Source organism: Aphelocoma coerulescens, chromosome 14 (genome assembly GCF_041296385.1).
Source record: "Aphelocoma coerulescens isolate FSJ_1873_10779 chromosome 14, UR_Acoe_1.0, whole genome shotgun sequence".
Lineage (NCBI taxonomy): Eukaryota > Metazoa > Chordata > Aves > Passeriformes > Corvidae > Aphelocoma > Aphelocoma coerulescens.
Genome location: NC_091028.1, coordinates 14,784,397 through 14,797,317, shown reverse-complemented (window position 1 = coordinate 14,797,317; position 12,921 = coordinate 14,784,397). Strand labels below are relative to the sequence as shown.

Here is a 12,921-nt window from a genome sequence, read left to right as displayed (position 1 = left end):
AACTGCTCAGCTCTGCTGTGGCTGAAGGTAAAAGCTCAATTTCACTTAACTCAGCTACTGCACTGTGCCAGCACTTAGGCCTTTGCTCAGCTCCTTAACCAAAAATTTTCCAACTTTAAGCTGTTTTCCTTTTGGGGAAGCTACAGTAATGGAGGAACTTCAAAGGCAGGTTTTTATATTGGCATTTGAGAAACAATCATGGCACTGCTTTATTACGACCTTTTATCAGACTGAAGTTTGACAACACTTTTTAAAGACAAAATTATCATTGAAGAATGTGTTGACAATATAACACTAGACTGAAAATGAGTTTCTGTTGACACTTGAAATTTGTGTGTGAACATTAAGCAAGGCATTACAAGTTCTCTATTCTTAAGGGGATAAATATTTATTTATAACCTAAGGTATCTTTCTTACACAAAATAACATCTAATCATTTATACAGGCAATTCTCTATTCTGGAATAAGGCAGTTGTTACATTGTTGTTTGGGAAAAAAAAAAATCGCTGTTGTCTTCTTTAGTAGGTGGCATATGCAGGCTTATATTCTAGAACTTACCATTGCAGCTTCCAAGTAATGAATGCCAAAGATTCTGTGAGCTATTACACTGATTCACTAGAGTTTCCAAACTATCTCTAGTATTTTCACAATTCCTACTACAAAAAAAGGCATACTGTAAAATCAAGCCCAAGTGCTCAAACACTAGCCCAAAGCAATTACCTCATTAGAAACTACAGGTTTAAAAAAACATCAGAGCTCCATTCCAATATGTGTCTATTGTACAGTAATTACATTTAAATAAATTTTTTAGGACAAGTTGAGATAGTAATTGCCATTGCTGGAACTGGGTGTTGGTAAGGAAGAAGCACACGTGTCTGGCCTGTGTTCATCGGATAATCGGTGCTGATCTGTCATTTGTTACTGTGGGTCTGAGTTTCACTGTTGCAAAGGGGTTTTCTCCACTGAAAAGAAATGCATAAAGTTACTTGAAGGCTGGCTGCAATCCAACCCCAAATTTATTCATTCAGGTCCTTCATCCAAGCTGTCATCAAACAGTAAGTTATGGTTCTGAGACTCAGGGATTCTGTGCAACTCTTAGTTTAATTTGAATTTTTAAAATGAGGTTTAATACGAAGAATCGCTTTTCAGTGATCCAGAAATTTGGGAAATTAATGTTTAATTTAATGTTAATTAATGTTAAATTAATGTTTAACTGGACATAATTAATGTCCAGTTACATGTGGACTTCTTTAAACAGCCCCCAGTCTTCAAAGATTTTTGCTTTTAATCCTCAAAGTCAGTTAAAGAAAAGTCCTGCTCCCTGTCAAACTACTGGAGAAACATGTTTTTCTGAGAAGGGCCTGTGTATTGTACTGCACTTGATGCCACTCTTGAGGAAAGTGCAACTAATTTTAGCCATATTGTTCTAGCAGTGCCTGAGAAAGGTCACAGAGAAATTAATGATAAACATCCTTATTTCCCCTTATAATCTATAGAATAAAAGGAAGCCAATATAAAAATCAACACAACTAAATCAGTGTAAAAGTATTTTACCTTAGAAAAGGTGGTTTTATAATGCCATTCATGCCAGGTTTCTGTTAAAAAAAAAGATATTTACATGAATTTATAGAAATACACTACAGGTGATCTCGCTGTCCTGCCAAGGGAAGGAGACCCTGTCCTCAGTCTGTATGGCCAGTTTGGTTTTAACACTTCAAATTTCAGTGCTGAACCAAAGCCTGTGAGCCTTTCCATTCCAGGCACTCTGGGTTTCAGCAGGTTCATTCAGCAGGTTCTTAACTCAATCTTGGCTTGTGATTCCAGTGAAATTGCTCAAGTACATAAGTTGTGAATAGACTTAGACCTTAGAATTAGGCCTAGTTAGCCCTTAAAATTAACAAAATTGAACAAATGCCTGAATTAAATCTTACTGAACACTAGTCTTCCTCAAAGATATTTCAATGACTAAGTCTTTTTTTTAATAGTTGATACCATTGTGCAGATTACTTAGTGTAGCACAGCATGAACAATTTAACTGGCAAGAACCATTCCTCATCTTTCCTTCTTGAAATCCTGAGCTGCTTTTTCTGTGTATTCTGAAACAAAAATAATATGCCTTGAATAATTTTCTGCTTCTGCATAGGAGTCCTGGTGAACAGACTGTTTTACACGTCTGTAAATCCTCTATGAGCATACAAGCCAGCCCAGTATAATGCTGGGCTTATTTCCAAAGCCTATGGAGGTGTGGGGGACTTGCACAGAAGCAGGAAAGACAAGGAAGTTCTGCAAGAGTGAAAATAAATAGTGACTTTGGAACAAAACACTTGGTTGCAAGTGCAGCATCTCTCCTCTACAGTTGTCCTAAGATGGGGTCACAGCAGCTGCTGTGAGTTAGGAGGTGCCTCAACAAAAGTGGCTATTATTCTAAACTCCAGAATTTCCAATTTATTTTAATCTTGCTTCCCCTGTGGAAATTTAGATTATCAAAAAAGATGTATTTGTTTTCCACTCCTAGGAGCTATCAGGGAGCTATCAGTTTCCATTCTGGCTTCCAAAGAGATTGTGCTGCTCTCATTAGAGCTCTGCCAGCTGACTGGTCTGCCATTCCTCTTGGGTTTCTGGTTCAACAGGAACGTTAGTCCATGAGCCTTAAATTTATTCCTAAACCCTCTGACCTAATGCCACAAACCAAAAGAACCCTTAAGGTGACTGTTCTGAGAATGGAGTGACCACAGCAGAACAGTGCAGGGATCCTGAGACCATTTCACCTATTCCATAATTCCTTTAAGCTCTTTAGTCAGTCACCTGGTGCCAGGGCATGGAACTCTCCGTGCTGGACTGGCACCATCCAAGGGCTTTGAACATAATCCCACTTGAAGGCTGTGTTGATCCTGCAGGTCTCAAGAGCAAGGCACAGGGTAAGGGAGCCACTGTATAAATCCTGACATTAAACCATTACTAAGGCTCATGGCTTCTTCATTCAAAAATGAAAACCACAAATATGTCAAAATATAGATGTTGGTTGTCAGAATCATTTTAGAAGTTCCCAGATACTTCTTTTGAAAGTGACTGAACACTGAGATTTGGGTCACATTTCTTGATAATCACTTCATGCAGCAGAAAAGCTTCATTCCTCACAGAAAACACTGTCCCAGAAACACATCACTGCACAAACTACACACTTCCTACACCACAAGGCTCATTACTGAGAAATAAACCCACTTACTTGAATGTGGATTCAAATATATATGCTAATATTAAACTGTTTGGGCTCCCCAGAAAAGTGCAAATCTTTTCCATGGGAATATTTATGTGGGGAAATAAAGATATCCCAAAACATGACTCACAGTGAAATGGGGTAAGATCTCCAACTGAGAGGAGCTTCACAAGTCTCCAGCAAAAACTAACTAACTTTCTTTCTTTCTTTTCTTTCTTTCTTTTTTTCTTCCTTTCTCATTTTTTATGTTTGTAAAGTTGAGGTAACCTGTTCTTTCAAGAACTAGCAACAAGTCTGTGATTTGATTACAAAAGAGATTGCTTTGAAAACACTCTATTCCTCAAGAAACAAAATTAATATAATTCCTTTTCCCCCCCTTTGTTAAAATTCTGTATTTCTCCATACTTCTGAAATGCACATAATAGTTTAAAATGCATATGTTACTGTCAATTTATGTAATTTATGCCATGCTTGTCTTTCCCATGTTTTCTGCTTTTTTCTAGAGTTCTAGAGTGATGTATTGGCAGTTACATTTTGGTTATTATTAAGCAAATGCTTCTAGTCTTACTTATTTTAAACACAGTTCATTTTCTTTGCTTGCCAATATAGCAAAAAAACCCCTCTACTGCCCAACACCTCCAGGTAAGAAATGCTGTTCATGTACCCAACATCCTAAAAGCAGACTTAAATGGAACAGGAGAGGAGGTTTCTTTAAAGACAGGCATTGTTTCCTTGTGCCTTTCCATTTCACAGAATACCTTTATAAATTGTCATCCTTTGGACTCTTTCACCACTAATCAAGATGTGGTGTAACAAGCTTTCAGTTTCTGCTTTTTAAATTTCTTAGTTTTACTTGCACAAAGCACAGATTTACAAAGGCCACTTCAATTTCTACTGTACGATTCACCAGATTACTTAGAAAGCAGAAACATCTGTCAGGAGGTCAACCCAAAATTTGTTTAGATGTTATATTGACAGACAAAATATTTTAGTCATACCAATAAATAATAAAACACATTTTTTTATAGCTACTGGCAGCCAATTGTATGATTCTTTGATTCCTGAAGCTTCCCATGGCACCGACTAATAGAACTTTGCATCTTACTTTGGTACAGCGTCACAGAGTTTAGCAATGATAACCTTATTTTATATAATTAGGTTTTTTTGCCTTCAAAATGTCATCTCTGCTTCAAGAGGTTTTTTGGAGAAAGTCTCAAAAACATCACCCTTAGATATACATCAGCAAAAAACTTAAACAACCAGTGAGAAAAAAACTAGAAATTGCCTAATTTGATTAGTCTTTGTTTTGAATCAGTTTGAATGCTGCCTTGATAGCAGAAATAATAGCATTGTATAGCATTATCTGTTCATAAAAAATGTATTTCCACTCAGCTGGAGCTCTGCTGAATTCAGCCAGGAGTTAGCACAGCTCTCCCTCAGCCACAGCTGCAAACCCAACACTCGCTTTCAGGAGGTTCTTGAATACAGAAGCATACAGAAGTACACATGCTTATGCTGCTGTAAATCCTCTGTGCCCCACAGCTCTAAAATCCGTGGAGATGATGGATTTGTACTGCTTTCTGTGAGAATTTCTTGCCATGTTTGACAGATTCCATTGCTGAGAAGTTTTGCTGTACAGAGTGAGTCCCCTGCTACTGTCAATTATATCCCTGAACAACTCTTCTCCCTTCCTGTTAGGATGCATGGACTGAAATGCCAAAGCCCCAAAATTCCTGAAGACAGCTGGGACAAAGGGCTGAAGTCAAGCACAGGTAGGTCAGGTAGGAGATCCCAGGGCCCCGTTTAAGACTGAGCCCATCTGAGCAGGGTGGAACATTGGGATTCCCTGCCCCGGGCACTCACCGGGCCTGCCTGCTCCGCTCTGTCAGTGGGAGATTTCACAGCAGCCCCTCTGGCAGGCTCCATCTGTCTGTCTGTCTGCGAAGCCCCCAGGTAGTCTGGAGGTGGGAGGACAACTTCCCCTTTCTCCACAAGGTTCACAGAACTAACACTTCGGATTGGTGCAGGGCTGCAAGACAGAACCCAACAAATATCGTCCTCAGGTGCCAGAATCCATCTCTCACTGCTCTTCAGCACCAGGAAGGCACAGAAGTGCATGAGCTGGAAGTTGGTAATGGGGTACAGTGTCCTGGAGTCAGTGGGACTCTGAGTTAAAGCTACTTCTTGGGTCTGTGTGTAACCATAAAAACACATTAACATAATTAAGGCACTGTACTATAGGCTGTTAAGAGTATTTTCTGTACACGTTACTGGAACCTTAAAGAACATGAGCACAAAAATAACATTTTAAATAAATGTTAGTGAAGATCTGGGCATTTCTGCAAGTGCCACCCAAAACGTTACCTTGGCACTGGGGCAAAAGCCTTTTCTTCCGTTGATTCATCCAGTGGTCTGGTGTATGATGATGGAAACCATCCTTTTCTGTAATGGGAAAAGTCTTTTATATTATATAAAATTGGAAAGTCAAAATACAGCAGTGGAGAAAACAACAGACTCAGCAAACAGATTTAACTTTTGAAGAAACCAATTTCTGCTGATGCCAAATTAGTGTGTAAAACTAAATATGTGCAGAGATTTTTCTTAGCGAGAGACTCCAACTCCCTAGTCAGTGACTGCCACTAAAAAAGGTGGAGAACCATTTACTAACATCTGCTAACACAGTCTGCTGAGACACACGTTTACTTCATGTTCAGGGTGGGTAATATACTGATTATCTTACAGTCTGGTTGTGTCATGCTCCCCATAAAGCCAGCCATCCTTCTCCTCAGCCACCAGCAGGGTGATGATGTCCCCCTGGGCAAAGCTGAGCAACGTCTTGTTACTTCCAGCAGTGTGTGGGAAGATTGTTTTCACTTTTTGCCTTTTCATTATATTTAGTCCTGTGGCAACAGAAGTTGAACGTGACAAACTGGCATCATCTGAATTCTCTGTCAAAAACAGAAAAAAAAACCGAAGAAAAATCAGACACACATAAATAAATGCAATTTGTAATCTGAGAGGAAAAAAATAAAAGGAAAACTCAAGTGCAAATCTGAGTTCTGAGACTTTGTACTTAGATAACTCTCACTGTGAATGTTTCTTATCACCATGAAGTTCTTAACTGCATGTGCCTTTATATGCACACACCCAGCATAATAAAATGGAACCAACAGGCATAAAAAGTTCTGTAAGTTCTAACTGGTTTCTTCCTCTTTGTACTAAGTACTAAGCAATCACAGCTGTAAAAGGCCTTTGAAAATCTTCCCTTCTGAAAAAATGGAACTGTGTATAAAATCCAACTTTCACTTTCAAATGTGCCTCAGCACTCAGCTTCAGCATAGGGGAGATTTGCAGATACTTGGCACTTTCTAGACACCGTATGTTTATCAGAAAAAAAAATAAAGGAGGGCTTAAAACTGTGTGTTATTTGACCATACAAGGAAGAAATTTTTAAGGAAGAAATGCTGGAATTTCTACTACACGTTGAAGAGTTCTGCATTTCTTATGCTGTGATCTAGGCCTAGTTCTGTCCTATATCACAGAAAGGGAAAAAAATCAATATATTAGACACTTGGGAAGCAATTCTTACTAGGATTTTAAATTTCAGGAAAAGAACTACAAGATTGTGTTCATTTTGTCCCATGTGCATTCCTCCCTTAGTGCTACATGCCCTTAAAGGAAACCAGAGTGAGACTGTTGGAGTGTTTATATTTGTTTGCATGCACTGAAACACTCAGATGTATCCTTTTCAAAATTATGGAATGCCTTCTGCTGATAACATTGGAAGCTATGAGAGCAATTAAGTTGGTTAATCAGTGACACACAGAAAGTGATTAAAACAGAAACCACCTATCCTGACCTGCATTTTACTGCAAACCATTCTCTTATAACACATCTCTGTCCTGTTAGGTAAATTACATAAATCCTTTGTAAAGACCATTTCCTACTCCTCTATACATCCTGGAATTCACATCACTGTAGTAGAGGAGAAGCCCTGAGGTAATTCTGAACGCTGCATTCCCACTTACCCAGTCTGCAGGGAAGGGACACTCACCTGCTGAGTGATTTAGTTTTTCAGAAGGTGCTTTGGGAGCTGTTGCAGGATTGTTGAACATATCCACGAGTGGGCTCGTGTACGCCTTGCCCATGGGAGCCGGGGGCACTTTGGATGCATTTTCTTGATGAGGATGAAAATCATTTCCAATCTGGAGTCACAAAAACAAGTATCACAATACTGAGGAGACAGCAATAACTTTTTTGTAAGATTAAATTCTAGAGAGCAAGGCTTATATTCCTAAACAATACACATTTAAACATGACATAAAGCCCACATATTCCTATGGAACTGCTGATTGATGGTTTGTAAGAGGCTTGATAAACACCTGCTAATGGGAAGGCTACAATAGCCTTTTTTTCTGCAAATACCATGATTATCTCCAGATTTTTCTTGTTTAGAAGTTTACTATAATAATTTAGAAATTTAACAACTGATGATGACACAACATGCAAACTGGCAGAAGTGAGAATTTCACCTGTACTCCAGTAAGCTAATCATCATGAAGGGAAGAAGGAAAGAAAATAGAAAATAACATTTTGCCTAAGTTTATATTGAACTACTGAGTATGTAATTATTATTAGTTAGACAACAATGCAGGAAATGGAATGGTTGGAACAAAAGTAGCCCTGAGGCTGAGCTCTGCAGGAGAAGCCCTGGGCACCCAGCTCAGAGCTGAGCCTTGTTAGGACATGTGCTTCTCCCCTTTATGCTATGTATTTGTCCCATGGCAGAGCTTCAGCTGAACGATTTTGGTTCCATACCCAATCCCAGTATATTCCACCTGAGATACACAGTGGACTCCATCCCAAATGCTGAGGTCCAACAGAACCTCATGAAGCCACTCCACACCCACTGAAGAGAACCCACAACCATGAGGAACAACATACCAGGGTATTTCTCTTTACCATGGGCGAAGGCTGCGGCGTTCCCGACACCGGCGTGGAACCAGGGGTCCTGATTTCATCTATCATCATCCTGACCTTTTCAGGCACTTTGGTGGCATCACTACAGATTTCCTCCCAGCCCGGCAGCTTGGATTTTAGGAAGTCTGCACACTGCATCCAAGTTAAAAAACACTTGTCAAAGACAGGCTTCTTCATAAAACTGCACAAACCTACTGGTTAACTTTCACTATACCAAGATGTTTACACCAGCAAAATGGAAGCATTTTCTAAGATTTTTCTAAGGAATACCTCTTTGAAACAAGTAAGATGTAAAAACAACTCTCTTGCAGGGTCACATACTGGGAGTACCTGATTAGTCCATGCATTTTTTCTTAACACATGATTTTTAAAAAGTCTCAGTAACCCTTTATTTTTGCTACAATACATTTCATAGAATAGTGTATTGTAAACATTTCCTGTGAACTGATCACAGCACTCGTCTGGCACTTCAGTCTTCCTTAGCTATTTCTGGCAGTCTGGTCTACAAGCTGCAGGAAGTACAAAACATCTCCTGTGTGCCTGGATTTCAGGAGTTTCATTTCTGTTCACGCTCACACCACTGACCTGAACGTGGTAGAAGTGCATGTGCTGGGTAAAGCTGCAGTGCTTGTCAACCAGAAAACAGAACCTTCTTTTCTCTTCAAGCAGAGCTTCTCTGCAGCCTTCTGCAATAAACCTCTGAATATCACTTTGTCGAGAGCTCACGGTTTCCAAATACTGAGGGAAAAAGGGAAAAAAAAGAATCACATAGAGCCTCTGAGTTTTATTTGATGCTATATCCAATTAGTTAAGTAAACTCTAAATTAGAAAAAGTTTTTGGAAAGACAGGATGGGATAGGGTAGCTCTGCTTCTAAGTCCCTCTCTTTTCCTGCACACACCTGACTTCCCTGATCTCATCAGGTAGATGTGTATTGTCCCTCCAGGCAATCAACAGCCTATTTAGGGTTTGTGAGGGGTGTATGTGTGGTGTGTGTTCAAATTAGACTAATGACCTTTGTCTGCTCCACTGCATTTATTGAATGCAGCTGCATTTATTCACACAAAGCTGTGATGAATCATTTGGGGGGGAGAATGAGTTACTAAAAAGACTAAACTATATTTATCTGAGATTGTGAGGATTCATGGCTAAACTGTGATTAAATGCTAATCCATGAACTCTCAGACCCAGAACCTTAAAAAAACCCTTCAACTGTTACAACTGTAGATTAAAAAATAGGCAATAAGAAATAGGAGCTACTGTTACCTATGTTTACTACACTGTGTTTATACATGAAGCTTTATTTGAAAATTAAAATAGAAAGATAAGGAGAAAAAAATATATAAGCCAGCACGAAATACAAGTTTCATGCAAATAAATATATCAAAGGCAAGGATTTTCAGAGAGACACATGACAATGAGAATCTGATTTACTAATTTTAAAACAGTTTCTCTTCGGTGTCTTGCCATTTCGGATTTCACCTCAAGATGGCAATGCTGGATTAAGGGCAGTAGGAAAGGCAGTAACACAAGCTGGCACTGCCTACTTTGGGGAATTACTCTATAGCAGGTTTCTGCTGAATTTGCATAGCTTAGCTGGCTCCCTGTGTAAAGCTCTGCATAAAGATGTAGTTACAGAGGTACTTTTAAAAAAATCAATTATTGGTCAAGGGATGAAATCGAGGCACCAGAGCAGAAGTCTCTGAATACATACAGTGGAGCAGTGAGAGCTCAGTTGCAGCTGCAGTACAAACTCTAGGAGTGCCTTTAATAGAAATCAGCTTTGAGGAACCATTAACATTTCCTTTTGACCAGTTCTCATACAGAGAAAGAAACAAGAGACAACGCACTGACCTCCATTTCTTTGTGCTCGTACTTCGTTACATTTCGCGCTCCTTGGCTTTTCCTTCTGATTTTTTTCAGCTCAGCCTGAGACTTCTCTAAAGAATCCAGTTTGCTCCTGTGCTCAGTTTGGTACCTTTTTAAAGTTGCCTGCAATCAAAGCATTTACAACATCTCATAATGCACTCAGCCAGGTAGCTGGGTAAGGGACTAAGAAGCGTCACTGTGATCTCTGAGCTCTCTCTCACACACCAAATGAGTTCAGCAACTGCTGTAGTTTTAAGGAGCTATGAAGTTATACAGGGGTTCCCTTTTTAACTTAAATTAAGCATGAAAATTTTGGCCATCTTTAGATATCTAAAGTTCATTTCTATTAAAGCTCATATCAATTAATTAAATCTTGGGAAACGATGTCTCAAAAAATTCTTTGACTAGCAATAGACAAATAAAATAGGAGTTTTAGAATTGAATGTACTTACAGTCATGTATTTTACATCCAGGTCTGTTTTCTTCTCCAGTTCAGATATAATTTCCTTATGAAATTTTTTGAACTTTAAAAACAAATTAAGGGTTATTAAAAATTGGAAAAAGTAATTTATAATTTCACAAGCAAAATGAATTAGAAGAAATAATTTAACTTACACTCTCCTCTAGACTGTCATTAAGTTTCTTGTGTGTTCTTGAGATTTCTACCAGAACTTGGCCTGTTGATAAACATACAACCATATTGGTTTCTTTCTTAGACTTCTGAAGTTAGTTAACAAAGAACAGTAATAAAATACATTTAACTAATTAATGGTTACATATTAATGGTTATATTTAAGAGGGATAGGAAATATCTTGCTGTTACTCATTACAGCACCTGAAATAAATAATTCACTCTGGCCACAGACAAACCAAGCAGTTCATAAGTGATAGAAGAACTAATCATGCATTGTTATGCAAAAGGGACATAATAAATACTTCCTTCTCTCCAGAATAGCTCCTGTTGGTTTAGTAAGAGCCTCTTTTCATGCCAAGCCAGAGAATAGCACACAAGTTGTTACTACCCAAATAGCTGCTATCCATTTCTTAGTCTGAAAATTAAACTTCAATGTTTATTAAGTTACTGCACCTTCAGAGTCAACAAAGGAACCTTTCAGTTCCCTGGCAGCACACCTGCTAAAACAGACCTGACCCACACATGAATTCCCACCTGTACAGCATTAACCAACTGCCAAGGCCAAGCAGATTCCTCAACATCCTCACAACAAGCCCTGACTATCCCCTTCTGCTCTGCTGTCTTCCAGCACAAACTTACACACCTCACTCTGAACTGTGAGCAGTTGAAAGCTGAACTGTTCCATTTTGCTTTAGGAGGATATAGAGGAAACATCCCTCAATCTTTTGGGTGTGGTTGTATGTGCAAAGCAGTGTAAACTGTGGGCTGGTGCTGCCCTGCCTGCAGCCAGCCACATCACCCTGCCTGCTGCTCATGGCCACATCATCCCCACTCCCTTCCGTGCCCTGGCACGGGCACACTGAGTGAGTGCCAGCCCTGTCTGGGAGATTGCAACACACTGCTGAGGGGAGCAGCTGGAAGGACCCAGTTTGATTTCACCCAAATCAGATCAGTCCAGTGTTACCAGCTCCTGGCCAGGAGCCACTACCAAAGTGCCAGGACCACAGTAGATCCACAAACTGGGCTGCATGTGGAAACCTTGACTAGAGATGTGTTTTCCTGGCACTCCATTTGCATAGCAGCACTGGCAGGTTCAGTTCCACAGCTGTTCCCTGGCACGCCTGCTCCAGTGATCCTTGCATCCCTCAATCCCCCTTGCAGCTGTCCCACCTGGATTTGCACACAGGTACCTGCAGTTGTGCTGTCTTGTGCACAGGCAGGGCTGCAGAGTGACCACAGTTCTGTAATTCCTGCACTGCAGTGCCTGACACTGGCAGTCACTGTGTGGGACTGTGTGTCCCTCCTATTTGCCATCTTACGCAATTCTGGTTTCCTTTTTTCGAGTTAAAAAAGAAAGGATGCATCAACATGCCAGTGTATGATGTTTTCTACCATCCATATAATTTGAGAACCCCTGAGTTAGTCAGCAAAGACATATCATCCTAAAGTGCTTCAGATCGTTCAGCTGCTCAGGAAAGCTCCCAAAAGATGCTGGTAATTAAAAAATTTGGCTCAATAAATGACAAAACTTGATGAGAACCTTCTCATCTTCTCCCTTCTCATCCAAGAAATGCACAGACATCCAAGCCTGTCTCCCCATAGTGCAGGAAGGTGACTGGGTAACCTTCTCACAGAAGGTAGAAGCATTCCCATGGGCCTGGATATGTGTTACCACCTTTCTCCCTTCTGATTTGTCATTTTCCAGTTACATAATCTCAAAATCCTAGTTTCTTTGAAATGAGAACCACATCTCCTGTGAAACACTATGACACAGCAGATCTTCAACTAAATCATATAAAATGTGGGTCTGCATTGTTGTTTATGGGGAAACATCAGTGGTACAGGAAGAAACACACATCTCTCCTGGTTTTTCAGGAATCCCTTCTTCGTGCTCCAGTGCCCACCCCTACCTCTCTGCACAACAGACTGCAGGACACTGAGAGGAAAGAATCTGAGTACAATGAGAACAGACAACCCCTTAAACAGCAAGAAAAGGAATTCACAGTCAGGATGGGAGATGGCAGAGACAGAAGAGTGCTTTATTTTTTTTAAATATGTATAGTTTTTCTGAGTTCTGTACAGCCCACAGAGTGCTGTGCTTTTTCTGTTCATATTTAAAGTTGCTGATCACTACAGCAATATGAATGCTGTGAGAAGGGAGAGATGCTATAGTAATTTGTTGTTCATGTGCAAGAGAAAAGTAAATACAATTAGTTACACAA

At 39.8% G+C, this 12,921-nt stretch overlaps 1 protein-coding gene across 1 annotated transcript in view; it reads right to left on the bottom strand.

Annotated features, from left to right (window-relative positions):
* Positions 1-362: 362 nt before the first annotated feature.
* BAIAP2L1 (BAR/IMD domain containing adaptor protein 2 like 1) overlaps positions 363-12,921 on the bottom strand; it is a 34,840-nt gene continuing 22,281 nt past the window's right edge. The window contains exons 4-14 of the mRNA XM_069030222.1: positions 10,681-10,742; positions 10,518-10,589; positions 10,051-10,188; positions 8,783-8,935; positions 8,162-8,329; positions 7,272-7,422; positions 5,958-6,165; positions 5,582-5,659; positions 5,081-5,246; positions 1,555-1,595; positions 363-962 (exon numbers count right to left, since the gene is read on the bottom strand). Of these exons, the coding sequence (XP_068886323.1) occupies positions 887-962; positions 1,555-1,595; positions 5,081-5,246; positions 5,582-5,659; positions 5,958-6,165; positions 7,272-7,422; positions 8,162-8,329; positions 8,783-8,935; positions 10,051-10,188; positions 10,518-10,589; positions 10,681-10,742 (1,313 nt within the window). The 3' untranslated portion in view covers positions 363-886. The remainder of the gene's footprint in view (positions 963-1,554; positions 1,596-5,080; positions 5,247-5,581; positions 5,660-5,957; positions 6,166-7,271; positions 7,423-8,161; positions 8,330-8,782; positions 8,936-10,050; positions 10,189-10,517; positions 10,590-10,680; positions 10,743-12,921) is intronic.